The following is a 23,896-nucleotide window of genomic DNA, read 5'->3' as shown; positions in this document are numbered from 1 at the left end:
TAAAGCAGAATATAGAAGACGCACTGCTAACAGGATGGCGAAATCGCATGACTACAAACAGGTTCCAAGACTATAGAAGGAGATCGGGACCCGGAAATTATGAAGACAGAAACTCAGTTTGAACCTACAATAGGAAGATGAACCCCAGAAATGCCCGGGGTGTGATAAATCAATGTTTTCGTTGTGACTCTCAATACCATTATGCTTTCAACTGTCCAATACATTATAATAGTGTTTGAAGCGACACATGACATGGAAGCAGAAGAGAAAAAGATAGTGACCAGAAAAAAGGTATTATCCTATTAACAAGCAGTTTTACGCCGGTAATGAGGAAAGAATCCTGCAATTGTGCTGTATTGGCCAGTGTTGCACATCTACTGTGTGTGAAATTGACTGGTTACAATGTTACCTGGACTCCTTGAATGTTGAAAATCATTCAACAGCAGGGCAGCAGGGTAGCATGGTGGTTAGCATAAATGCTTCACAGCTCCAGGGTCCCAGGTTCGATTCCCGGCTGGGTCACTGTCTGTGTGGAGTCTGCATGTCCTCCCCCTGTGTGCGTGGGTTTCCTCCGGGTGCTCCGGTTTCCTCCCACAGTCCAAAGATGTGCGGGTTAGGTGGATTGGCCATGCTAAATTGCCCGTAGTGTCCTAATAAAAGTAAGGTTAAGGGGGGGGGGGGGAGTTGTTGGGTTATGGGTATAGGGTGGATACGTGGGTTTGAGTAGGGTGATCATGGCTCGGCACAACATTGAGGGCCGAAGGGCCTGTTCTGTGCTGTACTGTTCTATGTTCTATGTTCTATAACAAGGTTAAGGAATTTGAAAGTTCCACAAGTTTCAGATTTGGGGATGATAATACTCTGAAGTCGCTGAAAAGAGTGGTGATCACTTGCAATATTGCCGGAGTGAATCATTTCATGAGCACGGGTGTTGTATCAAGTGAGATACTTTGCTTCTGAGCAGACCGTCGATGAAGAAAGCACACATGAAACTGGATATGGAATGGGATAAGGCAACAGTTTCTGGAAAGACAGTGGACTTACAATTTACACAGGCGGGACACTATTGCATTCCATTACTGACAAATAACATTTCAAGTACAGTTGTTAAGGATGTGTTGAAAATGGCAGTTGAAAATGGGACTTTAGCTGATTAAAAAGCCTGTTGTATTAAAACTGCATAGGCAATTTGCGTATCTGTCTCCTCGGACGCTGAAAAATTTATTAAAGGACGCGGGGTAAACTGTTAGAACAGGTTAGTGAACGCTGTGAAGTTTGTAGGAAGTACAGAAGGACACCAGCATGACCGATAATAACCCTAATTTTGGCCAGGGATTTTAACAACATTGTGGCCATGGACCTTGAGATCTGGGATAAAGGCAATAATATATTTATTTTGTAGAATTAGCAACCACATTTAGTCAATCAACAATTGTACGAAGTAAAGAAAAGACAGTCATTCTGAATTAAATTGTGGAAAAATGGATAGGGACAGGAATGGGCCCACCGGCAAAATTCCTTATGGACAATGGGGGCGAATTTGCTGATGATGAGTTTAGGGATATGTGTGAAAATGTGAATAAACGTGGAACACGAGTAAGACTACAAATGCTAATAGGAGTAGAAGCCAACGTGCACGTGAGATTTTGGTGGCTTCCAATAAATTAGATGAGAAAGTTATCAAAGATGCCAGACAGCAAGAACTGCACAGTTAGAGTGAATTTGGGGTATACACAGAAGTACTGGATAGGGAACAAAGCGCTCTATCCCACAGACGGATTTGCACAGAAAAGGTTCTTCCAGATGGAACTTAGAAGGCAAAGGCCAGGCTTGTGGCAAGGGGATTTGAAGAAAACTTAGAATATCAGGATTTCAGGGTAGATTCACATACGGCAGGAAAGATTATTTTAAAGGTCTATTAGCCACAAAGGCATGGGAATGCAAATCTGTAGATATAAAAACTGCCTTTTTGCAGGTGCATCAGCTCCAGAGAGACATTTTTCTCCATCCTCATAAAGAGGCAGCTAACACAGAAGGGGTGCTCTGGAAGTTGAACAAATGTGTATGTGGATTAAATGATGCGTCTAGAGTCTGGTACTTTTCGGTAAGATCAGTTTTGCTAAAGTTAGGCTGTTGCCAGTTGAAAGCAGATCTGGCAATGTTTTACTATACAGTTTCTGGCATCTTTATGATGCATGTCGATGATTTTTTGTGGGGTGGGACTAGTGATTTCGAAGCTATTGTAACCTCTGGTTTGAGGAAAGAATTCAAGGTTGGAAGTCAGGCTTCTGGTGCATTAAAATATATTGGACTGGAAATCGGACAGACTAAGTTAGGGGCAAATTTACGTCAGCAATCTTATTTCATAGACTTTACAGTGCAGAAGGAGGCCATTCGGCCCATCAAGTCTGCACCGGCTCTTGGAAAGAGCACCCTCCCCAAGGTCCACACCTCCACCCAATTCCCATAACCCAGTAACCCAACAACCCAACACTAAGGGCAATTTTGGACATTAAGGGCAATTTAGCATGGCCAATCCACCTAACCTGCACATCTTTGGACTGTGGGAGGAAACCGGAGCACCCGGAGGAAACCCACGCACACATGGGGAGAACATGCAGACTCCGCACAGACAGTGACCCAAGCCGGGAATCGAACCTGGGACCCTGGAGCTGTGAAGCAGTTGTGCTAACCACAATGCTACCGTGCTGCACGGTATTCAGAAAGCATCAGCCCAATAGCAATTAGTCATGGTCGGGATTCACAAAAAGATGCAATGGTTTCAAAGATGGAAAAAGAGCAACTGCGAAGTTTAATTGGGCAACTGAATTGGTTAGGTAGACAGGACGTGAGTTTTGATGTCTTAGAGTTGAGTACAAAAACGAATGATCCCAAAGTGGAAGACATAATAAGAGCAAATAAAGGGTTGGTCAAACTAAAAATGCAGGAGTGTGTTTTGAAGTTCCCGGTTTTAGGTGACCTTGGCACTAGGAACTCATAGTTTATAGTGATGCATCCTATACAGTTTTTGTGATGGGGTTTCAAGCGCAGGAGCTTTTATAATTTTCCTTTTGGGGAACAATGGTAAATGTTGCCCTCTTGTGTGGGATTTAAAGAAAATAAGGAGAGTGGTCAAAAGCACTTTGGCTGCTGAGACATTAAGCCTTGTAGAGGCGGTGGATATGGCCTTTTATTTATCTCGGATATTGACAGAAATTTTTGGATTATGGGGATTTGGGTAATATACCTATTGAATGTCACATTGACAATAAATCCCTGTGGGAAAATGTGCACTCTACAAAAAGTGTCAATGAAAAATGTTAAGGATAGACATCGCAAGTTTGAAGCAGATGTTGGACAGAGGGGAAATAGCAAAAATTAAGTAGGTCGACAGTAGCTATCAATTGTCAGACTGTTTTACAAAGAGAGAGGCTAGCTTGCAGTAACTTTTGGATATTGTTGATGAAGAACGCCTATTTCTGTGACTGTTTTTTTCTTACGAAAAGAAATGAAAAAAAAGTAGGAGGGAAATTGCGTGTGTGTTTTTGAGTTTCTTGTAATTTTTTTTTCACCCAATTTTTTTTTTCTCCAAGGAAGGGGAGACTGTTAAATAATGAGTTAAGAGACATTCTAATTAGTTGTCTCATTTATGTTAAATATTCAATAATTGACACTGATATGTAAAGGCCTTTGTGTCAGGTAATGCGAAGATATAGTTTTTGTGCAGTATGTTAAAGTGGAATAAAGGTGTTTGTAAAATGAGCAGTACCTTTTGAATCTTTATACAACAGCAGCTAAACTATCAACCTCCCAGTTCTTCAATTTAGGAATGCAAGAAAACCCATAATAGTCAGAGTCTATGTTTGTTGTCTGTTTCATTTGAAATTCCTGTTTGACCCTTGAGCAATGGACTTTCTTTTCCCATCACCCGTTGTTCCATTCTGATGGAAACTATGCCCAAACTCTGAAAGAAACAAGAAATCAAGCAGTCTTGTTAAATTTTTCTACAGCACTCATTCCCACTTCTCAACAGATACTGATTCAGCTGCATATCAAATTAATCCCTGTGCAATAAACATTTTTGGCTCACCTGACCTTGCTAGAAGCCAAAATATATGGGATCAGTGCCCTCTTGTCCTATGCTCATCCACAATTTAAAATCTTGATTATTTCTCCAACAGCAATGATTCTCATCAAATTGAAGGCATATACCATAGCCTCAATATTTACTCAGGCCCAGAAAGATGTGGAGGTGGGAGGCATGGCTGGGCAACAGGTCAGATATCTTGGATATCTTGGTGAGGGCATGGGGGAATCACGTTTCCTTTATCTTCATCCACTGTTCTCTTTGTCAAGTCAGTTCTCAGTTCATCTAGACAATCTGTCATCAACCTGAGTCATTAACTTTATTTTTTCTTCACATATACTGCCTGATGTACTTGGGTGATTCCAGCATTTTTTGTTATCGCCAATTCGAAAATTGTGCTGTATAAAAATACTCATTTTCGCCAATATACAGAATGGCCTCATGCATTTTTCCTCACTTTGGATATTGTTTTATGTGTTTGGGATCTAGCTGGAGTTCTTTGGGGTTTGTCTACTTGCCTTAAGTAAGCCACTAAAGACTGTAGTGCATTTATGTATGTCCTATGCTTTTTTCATGCATGGAACAATCCATCTGTACACAGAACGATACTTTTCACTGTACCTCGGCACACTTGAAAAAAATCAAATCCAAAATTTGTTGAAACCATTATCATTTAGCTCTTTGTGTATCTTAAGAACTCTAAATGAGGTTGGACTTCTTCTCCCTCCAGATTTGTTGCCAAGTCATGTCTTTACATCCGCATTACATCAGCAACTGATGATAACCCTTTATTCGCCAATTTTGCCCAAGACATATTTTTATATATAATTTTATATATCCTCCGACAGTTGTTCGGCTAACTGGCATATTATTACGATGCTTGTGGCTTACCCCTTTTTTGAATGTCGGGACTTCATTTACTCTTTAGTACAAACGTACTTCTTGAATGCTGATGGAACGCCAAAAGAAAAATCACTATTATATTTAATCTATTCCTTACTTACTGATACCCACACTATGGGTCTACTGACCCCATTTACTAAGGCTACAATTTGTCCACAGTTCTCCTCGGTAAAAATGAGTAATACGCTCAATATATATGTTCCCTACTCTGATTGAATGTTAGGTCTACATTCTCCTTAGCCTGCTTTCTGCCATCAATAGAGCAGTCAAACTGTTTTGACATATCTTTATCCCTCTCACTTTCTCTAATACTTCAAACAGTTTCCACAGTTACATTTGGTGGGAATTATAAGCCTTCCAGCTCCTTCTGTGTCAGCTGTAGCTCCGTGAGCAGCACTCTCACCCGGGTCAGAAGGTCACAGATCCCACTCGCAGAGGCTGACAATCGAGTGCTACATTGTCAGAGGTTCCATTATTTGAACGAGACATTAAACCTAAGCTTTGTCAGCCTCCTCGGGCAATGTAAAACATCCAATCTCACTATTTTGACCAAGAACAGGGAGCTATATCCTTCGACTAATATCGCAATCAGATTATCTAATCATTAACGCTTGGTTATTTGTGGGAGCATGCTGTGTGGAAATGAGCTGTCACCTTTCCAGCATTGAAACAGTGACTACATGTCAAAAAGTGCTTAATTGTTGAAACACTATTTGGATCATACTAAAGGTGTGAAAGATGCCAGATAAACGTAAATATTTCTTTGTCTGTTTCAAAACCCAAACGGAACAACGGTGAGCAGGTCAGAAAGTGCTGCGAGATAGCACCATGGATAACAGATGATGGTCACACGATGATGCAGCTACGAAATAGGGTCATGTGTCAAAGTGTGGGACTTCTCCCTGGAGCACGGGCAGAGCACAAGCATGGTGTAGCTGCTTTGCTCGTGAATGTGGTATTGTTTCTTGCAAATTCTTGTTGTCAGTGTATGGGAACTCAGAACTTCTTCAACACATTTTGTTGATGACGGATGTCCTTCTTTTGTGGTCAGGATATACAGGTCAGTTTTCAACATTGTTGAGTAGATGTAGTTGTACTGGAACAGCTTGGTTTGGGGCATGGCTAGTTCCGGAGCACAATTCTTCCGCACCACTGCCAGGAGGTTCTCATAGTCTATGCTGCTGTTTCTTAATAATCACATGGAATGGATCAAATTGTCTGCATACTGGTATTGCAATCAGATTATCTAATCATTAACGCTTCGTTATTTGTGGGAGCATACTGTGTGGAAATTAGCTGTCACGGGGCTGTTGGGGCAGCACGGTAGCATTGTGGCTAGCGCAATTGCTTCACAGCTCCAGGGTCCCAGGTTCGATTCCGGCTTGGGTCACTGTCTGTGCGGAGTCTGCACATCCCCCCGTGTGTGCGTGGGTTTCCTCCGGGAGCTCCGGTTTCCTCCCACAGTCCAAAGATGTGCAGGTTAGGTGGATTGGCCATGATAAATTGCCCTTAGTGTCCAAAATTTCCCTTAGTGTTGGGTGGGGTTACTGGGTTATGGGGATGGGGTGGAGGTGTTGACCTTGGGTAGGGTGCTCTTTCCAAGAGCTGGTGCAGATTCGATGGGCCAAATGGCCTCCTGCACTGTAAGTTCTATAATTCTATGATGCTTGGGGCTTCAGGAGGTGGCACTTCTGGTTGAACATAGTTGCAAATGCTTCACCCTTGTCTTTTGTACTGATGTACTGGCATCCCCCCATCAATAAGGATGGAAATGTTTATGGAGTCTCCTTCTCCGGTTGGTTATTTAAATGTCCACCATCATTCATTCGGTGTAGCAGGACTGCAGATCTTTAATCTGTTTTGTTAGTTGTGAGTTTGCTTAGCTCACATGCTGATTTTGCTGTTCAGCAGTCCTATGTTGTAGCTTCACCAAATTGACATCTCATTTTTAGGTATACCAGGTGCTGCTCCTGGTATAGTCTGCTAAGCTCTTCACTGAACCCAGGGTGACCCCTGGCTTGATGGTAATGGCACAGTGAAGGTTACACCAGTCCATGAGGTTAAAAGTTAAGTTGAGTACAATTCTGTTGCTGCTGATGGCTCACAGCCCCTCATGGAAGCCCAATTTCAGCTGTCAGATCTGTTTTTACTCAATGATATTTAGCACGGTGATAATGCTACACAACAGGATGGAAGGTGACAACAGTATGAAGATTGAACTTTGTCAATATCGGCACCAAGCAGTGATCACTCCTATTACACTGCCATGGACACCTGCATCAAGGCAATGTCAAATACGTTTTTCCATTGTGTTCGTTCTCTTACCACTTGCCGTAGATCCAGTCCTACAGCTATCTGCTTCAGGATTCTACCAGCTCCATCAGCAATGGTGCTACCTGGTTAATCTTGGCGAAAGGCATTCTGTGCCCTTGCTACGCATGGTGCTTCTTGCGAGCAATGTTTAGCATGGAGGAGTACTGACTCATAAGATGAGGTTGGACAGGTGGTGATCCGCAGTAACAAGTAGCAATATTATCTTTGTTTTATATGATGTTGCTTAAGGGACACATATTGGCCAGGACATTTAGCATACCTACTCTGCTCTTCTTTGAAATAGAACTAAGGCATCTTGGATGTCCATCTCACTGACCTTGGTTTAATGGCTCTTCCAAATTATGTCATTTCTGGCAGTGCAGCACATGGTGAACATTACACTGGTGCATCAGCCTAGATTTTTGCCCTCTAGTCCTGGGCCTGAATTTTTTATCCGTTGGGCACAAGCGCTTGGCAGATCCAAAAGCAGGTGCAAAACACAGGCGATTTTGCACGCTTATTGGTTGGGCTTGCGCCTGCCTGAGCAACGTAAAATTCTGGCCCAGCAATGGGACTAGAATGCACAATGTTCTGACTCATCAGAGTGTTAATGCTGATGTCCTGGCCAATATATACCCCTCAAATAACATTACACTCAAAGAAAAAACAATTATCTGATCATGATCACACTGCTGTTTTGTGCAAATTTGTTGAATGCAAATTAGCTATCACATTTCCTACATTACAACAATATTATCAACAGTCAATAAAGTGCTTCACTGGCTTTGAAACACTTTCAAATGTTTGTTCATGAAAAGAGCTCTATAAATACAAGTCTATATTTCAGTAATGTCCTTTAGGCAAGGAAATCTGACAGCCTTACCCAATCTGGCCAACATAGAACCCACTAGATCCATTCGAGCAATATGGTTGACACAAAACTGTTCAAAACAAAGCATCTCAGTTGTATCAAACCACCATGAGGAAGTATCAGACTTCCCGCTCTTCTTTGAAGTGGTGCCATAGAATCATCTACACTCTTGAGCAGGCAGAAGGGATCTCAGTTTAACATTTCACCTGAAAGACTGCACCTAACAGTTTCATGGTCACCATTACAGATCCCAGTTTTTAAAATTTTATTTAGGTTTATTTAATTTCTTCAAATTAAATTCTCCAGCTGCCATTTTGGAATTTGAACTCTTATCTCTGGATCACTTGTTCAGTCCTTTGAATTACTAGCCCAGTAACATAGAACATCGAACAGTACAGCACAGAACAGGCCCTTCGGCCCTCAATGTTGTGCCGAGCCATGATCACCCTACTCAAACCCACGTATCCACCCTATACCCGTAACCCAACAACCCCCCCCTTAACCTTACTTTTTAGGACACTACGGGCAATTTAGCATGGCCAATCCACCTAACCCGCACATCTTTGGACTGTGGGAGGAAACCGGAGCACCTGGAGGAAACCCACGCACACACGGGGAGGACGTGCAGACTCCGCACAGACAGTGACCCAGCCGGGAATCAAACCTGGGACCCTGGAGCTGTGAAGCATTTATGCTAACCACCATGCTACCGTGCTAACATAACTACTATGCTATTAATCCCACCATTTTAGCTTTGAAAATAAAGCTGTAACACATGATCAAGTGAGTCTAGTTCCTGCTGAAATTTATGGTGACTAAATAGGCTCCAGTGGATTGCTAAACTTCAAATCCTTTCTATTTGACCTGCTTTACATTTCGGACAAAATTTAATCGCCACAGCAGTGGTCTTGTCCACCAGTTGATAAGTCCTCCACAGCCTTTTCTGGGAGCACCAATGGGATTCAATATCTAGTAGTCACTTTACTGCCTGTCTTCAGAGTTCTTGTGCCTTAGAACTTGCCTCTAATATCTGCTAACCAGTCAGGAAGCAGTAGCCACTGCTGACAATAAGCCTTTTAGCCACAGCATCGATGTGGGCCACAGAAGAAAACTACGTGAAATAAAAGCAAAGTACTGTGGATGCTGGAAATCTGAAATAGAAACGGAAAATGCTGGATAAACTCGGCAGGTCTGGCAACATCCGTAGAGAGAGAAACAGGGTTTACATTTCGGGTCCAAATGCTCCCAAGTAGGGTGGACTTGCTCAGGCTAGTCAGGCAGCCCCCAGCGAGGTGGGGGAGTGCAGGTTTGCTCCAAAGGGTGGAAGAATGTGCTCTTCCACTGGGAGTGGCACTTGCCACCAGGCTGCACAGGAAACTCTATCAGGAGGCTGCCTAAACTAGGTGCCAGGATATACCTGGTGGACGCCTTATGTGTTGTATGGTCCCCCGCTCCTCTGCTGCGGAAGCGGTCTATAAGTGACTATGATGGATCACATAAGGTTCTCAGTTGAAGAGGGAATGCCAATCTCATCCGTCTTGCCCATAACTTTATCGGAAGATTGGGAAGGTGATAGACTTCTGACCTCTTGCCTTCCCAGCCAATGGAATGTGCAATCATCACCGACAACCCATGCTAGGCAGGGAAAAAAGGCTGAACTGTTTCCAACGCTGCAGTATCAGATGTATCCTCGGCATCTCTTGGCAGGGCAAGGTCACTGACTCAGAGTAACTACAGTGAGCCAGCCATTGGGCCATGACCTGCTGGGCGTCCATACCTGCAAGTGAGATGTCAAGGTGGTTGTTGGTTGTCAGTGATACTGACAACTGCGAAGCAGTTGCTGACAGTTGATCTCCAGATGCTCATCATTTGAAAGTGCATTGAAAGAGGCGAGAAGAATCTGAAAGGTCAGCTGGCTAAGAAGAAGCCCCAGAGAAAATAGAGGCTAGTGAATCATGCACCTACAGCTTTCCTCCATAGCATGTTCCAGAGACTGGCATGCCAGAGTGGTTCAAAAGGCAGCTTACCATCTAAAGACAACTAGGGACAGACGCCAAATATTGACTTTGTCAGTGATGCTTGCATCCCATGAAATAATTTTTAAAATTGTGCTCCACAACAACGTTTTAGGTCCCTCTTACCACAGTCATTCCCTGTTCCTTCCAAAAATGCTCCCCAGGAACCCCCTTTCTCACACCTAACTGCAGGGGTAATTCCAGGCTGCCCAAACTTCCACGGGCTGACAGCCACTTTCAGCTGTGCAAAGGACAGAAATGGAAAGCGGCACATTAATGATGTTTGGGAGATAAAATAGCCTGACCTTTACTTTCACTGACTGCTTTGGGGGACCTCAAAAGTGCATTCTCTGAAGGAGCAGAAGCAACCTCTGGTATTGGACGAGTTTCTAAATCATCCTTTGACACATCAACTTCAAATCCATTCCGATTTATAATCCTGACAACAATCTTGTCTGTTGTTTATATCTTGTTACTTTGCTTAGCCACAGTATCTAGCTACTTTTCTCTCGTTCAAACAGGAACACAAGCAGATGCAGCTGTTCATTGACCATACATGCTTCAATTATGTTGTCATCTTCAAATTATATTTGAATGTTTCTCCGCCGAGTTCAATTCGAGTTCGATTTGCAAACTAGTATGCTGTGTTTCTTTGCAAATTACCTGTGTTTCTTTGCAAAAATGTCTGTTTTGGGGGATTATGTTTGCCGACAGGAACCAATCCCATGCTACCTGCCAAAGTCACTCTCTAAGTTTCCCCTTTGTGCATATGGAGAATACGTACACTTGTACTTCCAAATTATCAGGCCGTTCGTATGTTGGTGGGTGTGCAAGGTACCTGGCTGCAGGGAAATTCAAACATGGAAAACCTTGTGTTACCGAAGAACTTTCAACTGAATAAAAACATTGCTGATTAACATTTAAGTGCACTAGTGTTAGCACTAGATAGCACTCGTGTTTGATTCGAGAGCCATTACATGTGAACAATTTGTTTGTTTTTTGTTGAATATGGATAATTGGTACAAGGAGATAATCGCTTGGATTTTTCAGTCAATGTGAAGCAATAACACACACCGGTGAACTCAACGAGAATTGCCAACAAATATTTAGTTATCCACAGACAGCAGACCTCAAAATGACTAACTGAATTAAGATGTAAAACAAGAAGATTTAAGAATAATTCAATGCCACATCTTATTTGCACAATGAGTGACCTAAGTGGGCAGCATGGTAGCACAAGTGGATAGCACTCTCTTCACATGCCAGGGTCCCAGGTTCAATTCCCTGCTGGGTCATTGTCTGTGCGGAGTCTGCACGTTCTCCCCATGCCTGTGTGGGTTTCCTCCAGGTGCTCCAGTTTCTTCCCACAGTTCAAAGACATGCAGGTTAGGTGGATTGGCCATGATAAATTGCCCTTAGTGACCAAAAAAGGTTACGAGGGGTTATAGGGTTACAGGGACAGGGTGGAAGTGAGGGCTTAAGTACATCGGTGCAGACTCTATGGGCCGAATGGCCTCCTTCTGCACTGTATGTTCTAACCCTGATAAGACTCTCATCTAATGTTCAATACTCTAATTTACTCTGCTCCTTCGTTGATTTTATTTGTAATTTTATCATTTACTCAGACAAATGATTGATTGCAAAACTCACCTGTATAGGGACTGGTTTAGTACAGTCGGCTAAACAGCTGGCTTGTAATGCAGAACAAGGCAGCAGCGCAGGTTCAATTCCCGTACCTGCCTCCCCGAACAGGCGCCGGAATGTGGCAACTAGGGGCTTTTCACAGTAACCTCATTGAAGCCTACTTGTGACAACAAGTGATTATAATATTACTATTATAATTTGGTCCTTGACAGAAATAGATATCAAATGAAGAAATCTTTGGAAAAAAAAAACTATTTTTTCCAGCAATATTTTTAACCTGACACCAAATCATGGGGATGTCTTATCACTCCCCGGCAGTCATGTGAGCAAGCAGGGTCAGCAACTTATCACATTGAAATATTCGTGCACAGCTAACCAGAAAGTCAAAATTACTTATTTATACTTTATATTTAGCTTGCATTTTCAGATAGCAAAATAAATAATTCTGATTGAATTCAGATTGGAAGTAAAATAAAGATGAATAATCCTTTAAAAAATATATTGTTTTTAAAACATAGAATTCATAGAATTTACAGTGCAGAAGGAGGCCATTCAGCCCATCGAGTCTGCACTGGCTCTTGGAAAGAGCACCCTACCCAAGGTCAACAACTCCACCCTATCCCCATAACCCAGTAACCCAACCCAACACTAAGGGCAATTTTGGACACTAAGGGCAATTTTGGACACTAAGGGCAATTTTGGACACTAAGGGCAATTTAGCATGGCCAATCCACCTAACCTGCACATCTTTGGATTGTGGGAGGAAACCGGAGCACCCGGAGGAAACCCACGCGCACACAGGGAGGATGTGCAGACTCCGCACAGACAGTGGCCCAAGCCGGAATCGAACCTGGGACCCTGGAGCTGTGAAGCGATTGTGCTATCCACAATGCTACCGTACATGTGGAAATGTTGTCCCTTAATGGAAATTAAATACGAATTTAGCTTCTTGGGGCCAGTGAGGGTGTTTAGCAGTAATCAGGAAATTGGTACCCGGCTTAAATCTCAGTTATACCTCAAACAGTTATGTAGAACCTCTTACTGCAAAAAGGTGTAGGCTTCCATCAATCACTGGTTGTTTTGGGATTGCTCTCTGGGATGGGCCTCAAAAATGCATTCACTGGGGAAGCATAAAATCACTGCTAACAACATGGATTTCCATGTAAATTTGCATATGGATAGCCTCCCGAAGATGTTGTCAGCTTCCGTGCAGTAATGGTGGCGAATACTGACACTCTCGCTCCCTTATCGTGGAAAATTCCAGGCTGATCAAAACAGAATATGGTGATTTGATCCAGCAGATGGCATAAACAATCGCTTTTCCAATGATTCTGCAATCTAGGTTAACTTCTCTGCAATCCTACAAACTGTCCTCCATTAAAACTTCCCAAGCCTTCACTCGTTAAATAATCAAGCAGAGTCAGAAACTAGAGAAGATCCATTTTCACCAACAAATAGTCACAATTTTCGATTGAAACAAAGAATTATGTGGAGATGTTAGGGAACGTATTTGATGATCTGGCCAGTAATGCATTAATTTAAGACTGAGCAATCCGCATCAGTTGTATAATCACTGAATAAGAACTCGAGCGCTTGTGAAGTGGCTTGAGTTGCTATTTTGAAGATGTTGCTTCAGACTAAATTGTTCTCATGAAGGTGATTGAGATAGAATTGGTATTAAAATGCTCATTCAACTTTCTTCCTCTCACTACTGCTGGCTGCTTGCTTTGATTGCTACAGAACTGATAATATGCCTCAATTCCATGTTGTGAGATATAGGTTAAAAATTTCTATTGCCAGTCTTTTGGGGTATTTGTGCCAGGTCATTTGGCATTGTATCATTTTCTTTCAGTCTTCAGATGCAATTGGAAATGCAAAGGCTGCAGTAATCCCAGTGATCCACTTATCATTTGGATCTGTAATTAAGTGCTTTGACATTATGAACTGTCTTTGTTAAGTATCAACCAGCAAATATTTCTGATCTAATGTACAATGCAGCTTAACACCGTTACATGGAATAAGAAATCAAGTCGTTATATCTTCAAAAAGGAAATCTGAAGTGAACTCTTTTTTCAATTTATAAAACTCTTTCCCAACTTCAGAACACAATTGTGCACTCATTAAAGTCTCAGTGTGTAATGGGTGTCACATATACTCCAGGTTCTTTCAAGATTTGAACCTCTCATGACAGAACTATCATTTGATAAAGATAGAAATACAAACATGGTTCCAGGCATGTAGTAGCTGCAGTTAGTTATCTGATTCTCCGCCCCCCCCCCCCCCCGCCAGGTCGGAGAATCACTGGGGGGGTGCCATGAATCCCATCCCTGTCGGCTGCCGAATTCTCCGGCGCCAGGGTTTTGGCAGGGGCGGGAATTGTGCCGCGCCAGTCGGCGGCCGCTGGCAGCGCCCCCCCGGCGATTCTCTGACCCGCGATGGGCCGAGTGGCTGCCCGATTTTTGCCAGTCCCGCCAGCGTTAATTAGTGTAGATCCTTACCGGCGGGATATGGCGGCGTGGGCCGCCTCCGGGGGCCTTGGGGGAGGGGGGGGGGGAGATCTGGTCCCGGGAGGTGCCTCCACGGTGGCCTGGCCCGCGATCGGGGGCACTCAATTCCTCCACATCAGCCGCTGTGGTCCTCCGCGATGGCCGATGCGGAGACGAACCCTCCCGTGCATGCGCTGCTATAACGACAGCACACGCTGGCGCTCCTGCGCATGCACCAACTCGCGCCGGCTGGCGGAGGCCCTTGGGTGCCAGTTGGCGTGGCGCCAGGCCCCTTCCCCGACAGCCGGCACGGTGCAAACCACTCTTGGACCGGCTTAGCCCCTGAAGGTGCGAAGGGTTCTGCACCTTTGGGACGGCTCGACACCGGAGTGGTTCACGCCACTCCTCAGCGCCGGGACCCCCCTCCCCGCCGGGTAGGGGAGAACCCCAACTAGTTTTCCAAGTGGACGGTTAAGAGAGGTTTCTTAACCTTCAGTGCCATTTGTACTCCACTTGAGCTTTGTGTCATACCTCGTAAAGGCATGTCATATTATAAACTTTCAGTGAATACCTTTAAAAAGTGGACACATAAAAGCTGTCAAGATGGCTGCTGCAAATTCTGCAGCTTTTGGCATTTGGATGAGAGACACTATCAAGTCTCCTTTTAATACTTAATTAAATATGGACAGAGGTAAGGATTCTCACAGCCATCAGTGGAATTCAAACATTTCATTGTTTAAGGATGGTCCAACACCCAAGGACGGCACGGTGGCAGAGTGGTTAGCACTGCTACCTCACGGTGCCAAGGACCCAGGTTCAATCCTGGCCCATGTGAAATTTGCACATTCTCCCCATGTCTGCGTGGGATCACCCTCCAAAACCCAAAGATGTTCAGGGAAGGTGGATTGGCCCCTCTAAATTTCACCTTAATTGGAAAAATTCTGATGGCGACTGGTAGGAAGAAATCATAAGGTAACTCCCGCTATGGACTTTGTTTTTTGGATTTTTTAAGATGGTTCTCAGGGATTTTGGTTACCAAAACCAGCCCATCGCATGGAAGAAGGAATTTTTGGCAAAAACTTATCAAAATCCATGAAGAAAGTCGGTGGCAAGAAAATTACAGGGGGTAATCTACAATAAAGCCAGAAAACCTGCAAAGCTCAGCAAGAGTGAAGGCAGCGGACCCGGCCTTGGGTGGGGCTGGGATTGGAAACGCTGACTGAGATGATGGCGCAGGAATTTGATAAACTGTTTTCAAAGTTTTTTGAGGTGCAGGGCAGATTAACGATGGAAACTCATAAACGGTCAACTGAGGAGGCATTTAGCTCGATTCGGGAGAAGCTAAAACAAACCTCAGAGGCAGTGAAGGATCACAAAGAGGTGCTGAAATGCACGGAGGCAGCCTTCTCGTAACATGGGAATCGAATCACATTGTTGGAAGCTGAAATGTTGCGGGTGGAGGAGACTCTGAGGGCAAAGGTGGATGACATGATTCTTTTTTTTTCAATGGTAGGTGTTTACAAATGGTATTTTGTTTTGTATGGATTTGTTTTTTTTTGTTTTATGAAATGAAAACTTTAATAAAAATATTTTTTAATAAAGGATGGTCCAGACGGTAAGCTAACATCACAATAATGCATAAGAAGCTGTGATATTTCAGTCAGTAACAGATCGCTTAGAGATGGCTGTATGAATTCTGACACCTTTAACTTTTCATTCTCACAGTACTGAGCCAACATTGGTCTGACAGCAGCATTTGCTGTAAGTCCCCTTCTGATACAATGGGCAAACATAATCAGAATGCAGAACAATACTAACAAGTGTAAACACTGCCCACATGCACTCTTATGACATTCGTTGAAGTTTTTTTCTTCAGCATTCACCTATTTACAAGTCACAACATTTTACTTACCCAAAGTCAGAACCTGTTCTTTTGCCATTTTCAGGAACTCCTGGATCGGGACACATGTCAGGCTCCAGAGCAACTCCACTTTGACTCACTGTCGAAAAAAAAGAGACAAAATGGCAGGTTATGTCAGTTGATAACAAGTTTGTTTGCATGTCATGTAATGAATTGAAATCCTTTCAATTATATTTGAAATGCCGTTTTTGTTGAAACTAAACATGCAGCAACATTTTTCCCTGTTATGTGATGAAGCACTGTGCAGCACAAAGTTAATATTGCCATTTGTAACCCATTGAATCCAATCCCAAAACAAATAGTGAGGGTTCACAAAGAAGGTTCATGCAGCAATTCATTAACTTTATCATCAGTCTGCTCAGAAAGTGATATCTCCATTATAGTAGTCTGTAAGGATGATATGGTCTTCAGGCATCAGTCACCTCTTGAGCCAAAATATTAGTCAATTTAGTCAAAATATCCAAATCACGGTAATGAGCTTGCATTGCTCAGAAATGCAATAAGATACAAATAATGCTAAATCCAGAAATTTTGGGTGACATACTCCATAGGGCACAAATTACCAGCTGCATCCCACCGGAATCAATGGAACACTGCGGGTCGATCCTGTGAGAGGCCACTTCGGAATTCCCGAGTTCCCTTTCGAGTCATCCACCAGGCTTGCAACCAATTCATCTGCCTGCCATCACCTGGTGAGTTTGAAGGTCCCAGTGCCATATTTAAACACTACTCTAAGCGCACACCAATAACTCGCTTCAGCCCTTCAAAAGACCAGTCAGGGCATCAACAATCCAGAGGCAAAAGGCAAGCAGCTTCAAGAGGAAGCATGTTTCTCCATTCAACCACCCTCCCCGTGAACCCGTTGCCCGCAAAGCACCCAGACCCCACAACGATCTCTAACCAGTGCATTCGGAGTCTTCTTGCATCCCCTTCCAGTAAATGATTTCATCCCCTCTTTTGTGAGCTTTCTTACAGCATTGTCAGAGTCCAGCTTCCCTCCCTTTGGTCTTCCCTCTGCCTTTCAATATTTGTCCTCTCCCCGTGTCCGTGTGGCTTTCCTCCGGGTGCTCCGGTTTCCTCCCACAGTCCAAAGACGTGCGGGTTAGGTTGATTGGCCATGCTAAATTGCCCTTAGTGTCCAAAAAAGATGAGGTGAGGTTACTGGGTTATGGGGATAGGGTGGCGGTGTGGGCTTGAGTGCTCTTTCCAAAGGTCGGTGAAGACTCGATGGGCCTCCTTCTACACTCCTTCTACACAGGGGCTGTTTAGCACAGGGCTAAATCGTTGGCTTTGAAAGCAGGCCAGCAGCTCGGTTCGATTCCCGTAACAGCCTCCCCGAACAGGCGCCGGAATGTGGCGACTAGGGGCTTTTCACAGGAACTTCATTTGAAGCCTACTCGTGACAATAAGCGATTTTCATTTCATTTCACTATAATTCTATGAAATCTATGAACCAACCTCCTTGCCACTCTGCTCTTCTGAGCTCTCGGCCTGCCCCCTCCTTTCTTTAACCAGGCCTCTGTATACATTGTGCTGCCCCCCCACCTCTTCGTTCGACAGGTTTCCAACCTTTTGGCTCCCGATAGATTCACCGATCCCACCCACCACCAAACCAGCTGCAGGCAGGATGGGAGAATTCCGCCCTTAATGTCTGCCAGTAAAGGGGTGGAAGATGGTGGAAAACCACACACGGAACGTGGTGCAATTGATTCCCGGCTATCTCAGTCGGATACATGGAGCGGGATTCTCCGTGAACCGGCGGGGCAGGTAACTCCAGTGCGAAGGAGAGGCATGAACCACTCCGGCGTTGGGCCGCCCTGAAGGCGCGGAATCCTGCGCACCTTCAGGGGCTAGGCTGCCACCGGAGTGGTTTGTGCCATGTCGGCCGGCACAGTAGGGGCTTGGCGCCACGCCAACCACTGCCGAAGGGCCTCCGCTGGCCGGCGCGCGTTGGTGCATCCCAGCGCATGCGCAGGGGGGTTCAGCTCTGCGTCGGCCATCACAGACTGTTACAGCGGCTGACGTGGAGGAATAGAGTGCCCCCATGGCATAGGCCCGCACGTGGATCGGTGGGCTCCAATCGTGGGCCAGGCCACCGTGGGGCACCCCCCCGGAGCCAGATCCCCCCCGCGACCTCCCGAGGTCCCCGGAGGCCGCCCACGAGGCCAGGTCTCGCTGGTAAGTACCTGTTGTAAACGGGCATAAACGGGCGGTCACTCGGCCCATCGCGGGCCGGAGAATCGCCGGAGGCCCCCGCTGAATCCCCGGCGCCGGAGAATTCGGCAGCCAGCGGGGGGCGGGATTCACATGAAGTAGAGCTGAACATGCATTACCCATCTTTCAGTAACTCTCCATTCATCCAGTGCACAGAGAGATGTTAAATGCTGATCGCGGACCTGTAATTGGATCAGAGCTGAGCCAAACTCTGCCCTCATCTGATGACCCTAAGTCCATAAGGAGCTGCCAGAGCAATGAGCCAGAAGAGGAATTCTGGCTAATTTTGTCTTCCGCAAGTGATTTTTGGCATCACAGTCGCTGCACCCACTGAAGTCAGCCAACCCAACTCGGCAACTCGATTTTGCTGCCCTCCCGGGCTCATTCCTAAACGGGAAGTGCTCTGAGCCTCAGGAGTTCAGAAATTATTCACAGCCACTGTAATTGAAACAGGACAATGCACTATTAAGGAAACTCAATGAACAATTCAGTCGAACTTTTTTCCTGCCATGATAATCCGATCGTATTTGGTTTTGATTTGAACCATAAATACTGTTTATTACACTGAATCTAAGCAATCATACAAGCACACCATTGTTGAACTCTTTTCATGGAAAATTTAATGATCCACAGCATCTAATGACATTTTTCTGTACAAATCATTTGCATCAAGCCAAACTGCGTTTTTTACCAAAGTATACTTTATGTTATTCAGGCAAACTACAGATACAGAAGAGGAAAACGGAACGCCCAGGTAACGCCCAGGCTGCAAGCATTTACCACAGAAGCTGAAAGCGTGTCAAGGTCTCACACTGCAACTTTCAATATTGCAAACAGCTACGCTTTCAAAGAATAATTGTCCATCATTTTTAAAACTTTGTGTCGCAAAGTGTTGTTCAGTCTGTCTGCCACTGAGTACTATTTTGGTCTCAGGTGGTTTCACTGAAAGAAGTGGTTGTCCAAAGGGGGGAATAATTGAAGTCAAGAAAGCTTAATCCACTGTTACATACTGCTTAGCTGATTTGGCCCTGATTGATGCTTGAGAGACTAGCATTCCAACATCGCGGCAAGGTCTATTATAGCAACAGATGAGGTTCCCACATCCTAATTTTTTATTCCTGTGGAGAAACAACACTCCCAACGGAACCAGCAGCGATTAGAGCCACATGTGAGGAATTCCAAGTATGAACAGCACTTTTAGAAACCGCAAAGGAGTGCTTGTTATCTAAAAATAATTATTGTCATGTTAGAGTTATGATTTGAAATTGTTTTTACTCATTTTTTATTTTTTATTTTTGTGCTCGCCACAGTATCATCCGCTTTAGACAGCCCCACCGAGAAATTGTTTCTGGCCAGTGGTGAGCAGACGGAATGCTCCCCAAATCGGAGGCTGGGATTTAAGCCTCTTTTTCATTATTTTGATGAGTTTCTGATCCCTGCAAAGGCAGTTCGTCCATTCCACATAGTTAAAAATGGGACCTCTTGCCTCATTGGCAGGTGTCAGATAAATCCTAGATGGTGGGGAAGAGCGGGAGAGGGGTGGGTAAGAGTATTCTGGTATCAGCAGGAGTACCCGTGTACTTCCTGGCTCCACATCCAAGCTTCCTCTTTTTTTTTAAGAAGAGCTAGCCATTGCTGGAGCTGATTAAAAATCCTGATGGGGCAGACCCAGATCCAGCCCTGCTCCATCCTAACCTGCCAATCAGAGGCACCCGAAGAAAGCCCCGACCTTCAGGGGACTTGCAAAGGATCTAATGCTCGCTTTTGGTGACAAATAGCCCTACTCGATATTGGATTGGATGTCTTTCAGGCATCTCTGGGATGCAGGATATGGGTTTCTAAAATTGCCCTTCATCAGTGCACCATTTCTAATCCTGTAAAATGGTACAAGGTGGTGGCACCTGCTCCCTGCCCCTGCGGCTCAATTGCAGAATCTGTGCGCAGCACAGTAGCACAGTGGTGAGCACTGTTGCTTTACAGCTCCAGGGTCCCAGGTTCGATTCCCGGCTTTGGTCACTGTCTATATGGAGTCTGCATGTTCTCCCCGTGTCTGCGTGGATTTCCTCAGGGTGCCCCAGTTGCCTCCCACAAGTCCCCAACGATGTGCTGTTACAGGAATTGGATATTCTGAATTCTCCCTCTGTGTTCCCGAATAGGCGCCGGAATGTAGAGACGAGGGGATTTTCACAGTAACTTCATTGCTGTGCTAATGTAAGCCTGCTTGACAATAAAGATAATTTTCAATACAGCGACTCAAGACAAATGACTGCATGTAAATTAAAATGAAAGCAAATTATTGCGGATACTGGAATCTGGAACAAAAATAGAAAATACTGGGTAATCTCAGCAGGTCTGAATTAAAAACTGTTTTCCTCTCACCAAACATAATCTAAGTCATCATTCTGCACACGAGAGGAGCCTCTCCGAGTAAAACTACCAATGGAGGGGGATTTTTCTCTCACATTTTTGGGAGGGGGATGAGAATACCTCAGGAATCTGTGATCGGCTTTTACACCGGCGGGATTTCCCCGATCGATTGTCCCTGCCTCCACTGCCAATGACATGACATGAACCTAGGACTGAATTCTCCACCCAGCCGCGCCACGGGCGCGATTCTCCCGAGTTATGAAAAATCGGGAAGCTGGCATCAAAAACGGGCGCGTTTGATGCCAGCCTCCGCCCCCCCCGACCGGGAACCGATTCATCTCCCCGGTCGGGGCTAGCATCGCGCGGCCGTGAACTCCGGCATCGCGGGCTTAACGAATTTCGTTAAGCCCGCTAGCCAAAGTTAGCGACGGCTGACGTCATCACGCATATGCGTGAAACCCGCGCATGCCTGGGCTGGTATGCCCCTCAGCCGCCCCGCAAATGGATCCAGCGGAGGGAGAAAGAGTGCACGGGGTAAGTACCCGCTGCCCGCTATCGGTGCCCACCGAACGCGGGCCCATGTCGGTGCCATGGTTCCCGAGAACGGGACTTTACGGCCGTTTTTACGAACGGTCAGAGCAGGTGTGTTTTACGCTTGTAAAAACGGCCGTAAAGGTCTTGGAAATCGGCCCATCAGCCAGGAGTGAATCGCTGCTCGCCATAAAAAAACGGCGGGCAGCGATTCGTGTCGGGAGGCGGGCGTGGGGGGGGGGGGAGAATAGCGGCAGGGCGTCGGACCAGCGTGTCCGTATAAATTTACGCGGCCCGCTATTCTCCGATTTTTCGTAAGTCGGGAGAATCGCGCCCCACATTTCTGTTTCACCCTGCTGGCAGGATGCTCCGTGTGGGGCAGCCGCTCGCTGTTGGGAAATCCCCAGGCTGCCGACAAAACGGAGCATCCCATCGGGGGAGAATCCAGTCTCGAGACTTTAAAAGTGGGGATCTACATTTGTATCTATTTAAGTATCATTCTAAGACCTTTGCACCATATAATCCCCCATGTTAAGGTGCCCATTCCTGCCGGCCTAAGAACACGTTGATATGAAACACGACAGGTCCCCCATGGTGTGCACCTAGTAAGGAGAAGCCACCAAAGGCGTACTGGTGAGTAAAGCCCCAAAAGGGGGTGGGGGTGTCATGCCCAGGCAATACCCTGGGGAGATCCATGGGCTGGGCGGGGGGGGAGTCTCCATTTTAACGGGCATCCCAATCTTTTGGTGGTGGTGTGGGCTCCTTCAGAGCCAGATCGTGGGACCCTCCTCTTCATTTTGATTTAGTCACTTAGTTTAAAAATACAGCAGGAAAACCCAGCAATGTAGTCAACTTCTGCTTTTCCCATCCGAGTTGGCAATCAGACAGAAACAAATCAGAATATTCAACCAATATAGCAACAAGTGATGCAAATATTGGAGACATTTTGTTTGTGCTCAGAGTTGAGAGCGTCCAAATTCTTAGTGAAGAAACTTATAAGCTTCAAATTTGCTCCACACATCAGGCTAATCATAAATTTACATGGTATGCAAATTAGACAGAACTGATTTTGATGGTTCAACCTGGACTTTATGGAGAACATGAGTGATTTTGGAATCAGACGTAAAAGTGTACCATATGAACAGTTGAAGGAAAAAGTGAGTCATTTTATTGAGAAATAACAGTGCAGAATGAATTGCAAAGGGCTGGGGATTACACATAATAAAGATAAGCAGATTTAAAGGAAAGTATGATTCAGTGAAGAAATGTTCTGCAACAAAACAGGATAAAGTGCTGGATGGGAAATCAAGTAACAAATAAGCTATGTTCTTGCAGGGAATAAGCGCCATAAATCCAAATAGGTTGAAACAAGCTTGAGGTCAATAAATTCCTCCAACAGCTAAACCTTCGAGGGAGGGAGCAAATACAATGGAGAGCTGAATTTATTTTGAAACTCAAGTTGTTCTATATTGATTCAACCTTGGAACTAAAGGTAAGACTGTTGAATATAAATGTATATGTACATCATGTAAGAAATCTTTAAGTATTCTCAAAGGCTAAGAGTAATGTGTAATGCTGCGTTAACAAAACTCAATTAAACTTATTTGAACTTTGACATCTGTTCCAAGGTGCAATGCTGTTGGAAATGAAAAGGTCGTTCTTTGTGGCGGCCCTAATCAAATAATTTAACTAGGAAAAAATTGTGTTATTTGGATGAGATAAAATAAATCTTCAGATTTCAAGCATCTGTACAAGTCAAAATGTTACTTAGAATTCTGTTTTCAAATTGACGTTGTACTGATAGATTACCTAATTTACATATAAAAACATGCATTTCTTCAGAATTCACTGAAGCAGGTCTAAATGAAACAGTCATTTATCATTTTGAGCCTCGCAAAAGCAGCAAAATACAGGATAAGGTGTGCTGAGTTCTTTACTGCGACTATATATCTGTGAGGGGGATTTTCTAATACTTCGCAGATTATTGACAATTGACTGCCAACAATGTGGGTGCAAGCATACCTATATATACCTCTCTATAAGCAATCAATTGTAAGTCAGATTTAAGTTGCCTGTGCACAAATTATTCCCATACTTGGTAAGCTGTAGTCAATAGATAGCCAGAAAGCAATGGTTACAGAAGAGGAAATATGTTTAATGGATCGTTACACTGTGAGGATTTATAAAAGTAATTCTGATTGACTATGAGTTATGTGACCTCACCCATCGCCTTCTGCTTTAACTTTATTATTTTTCACATTCTAAATCTAAAAAGGGTGACAGTGTTGGACAGCCGTGAGTCGCTGAGGTGGATTGGCAACGCTAAATTGCTCCTTAATTGGAAAAACATTAATTGGGTACTCTAAATTTATTTTAGAAAATAAATGTCCTCCTGCAATTTTGTTTTTGTAGTCCTCCTCAGTGTTGACTTCTTGCTTCCACCCCCACAATTTGGTCAAACCAATTGTTTCAGTTGTCCACTTGCACCATTGAAGTTTCTGTGACGCTTTTTTTTTAACTCATTCAAGGGGTGTGGACATTGCT

The 23,896-nt window shown here is 44.5% G+C and overlaps 1 protein-coding gene across 1 annotated transcript in view; it reads right to left on the bottom strand.

Annotated features, from left to right (window-relative positions):
- LOC119967641 (CUB and sushi domain-containing protein 1-like) overlaps window positions 1-23,896 on the bottom strand; it is a 2,889,858-nt gene that overhangs the window by 1,004,303 nt on the left and 1,861,659 nt on the right. The window contains exon 8 of the mRNA XM_038800434.1: window positions 16,232-16,319. Coding sequence (XP_038656362.1) covers window positions 16,232-16,319 — 88 coding nt within the window. The remainder of the gene's footprint in view (window positions 1-16,231; window positions 16,320-23,896) is intronic.

Source organism: Scyliorhinus canicula, chromosome 6 (assembly GCF_902713615.1).
Source record: "Scyliorhinus canicula chromosome 6, sScyCan1.1, whole genome shotgun sequence".
Lineage (NCBI taxonomy): Eukaryota > Metazoa > Chordata > Chondrichthyes > Carcharhiniformes > Scyliorhinidae > Scyliorhinus > Scyliorhinus canicula.
This window is presented reverse-complemented; position numbering and strand designations above follow the sequence as displayed.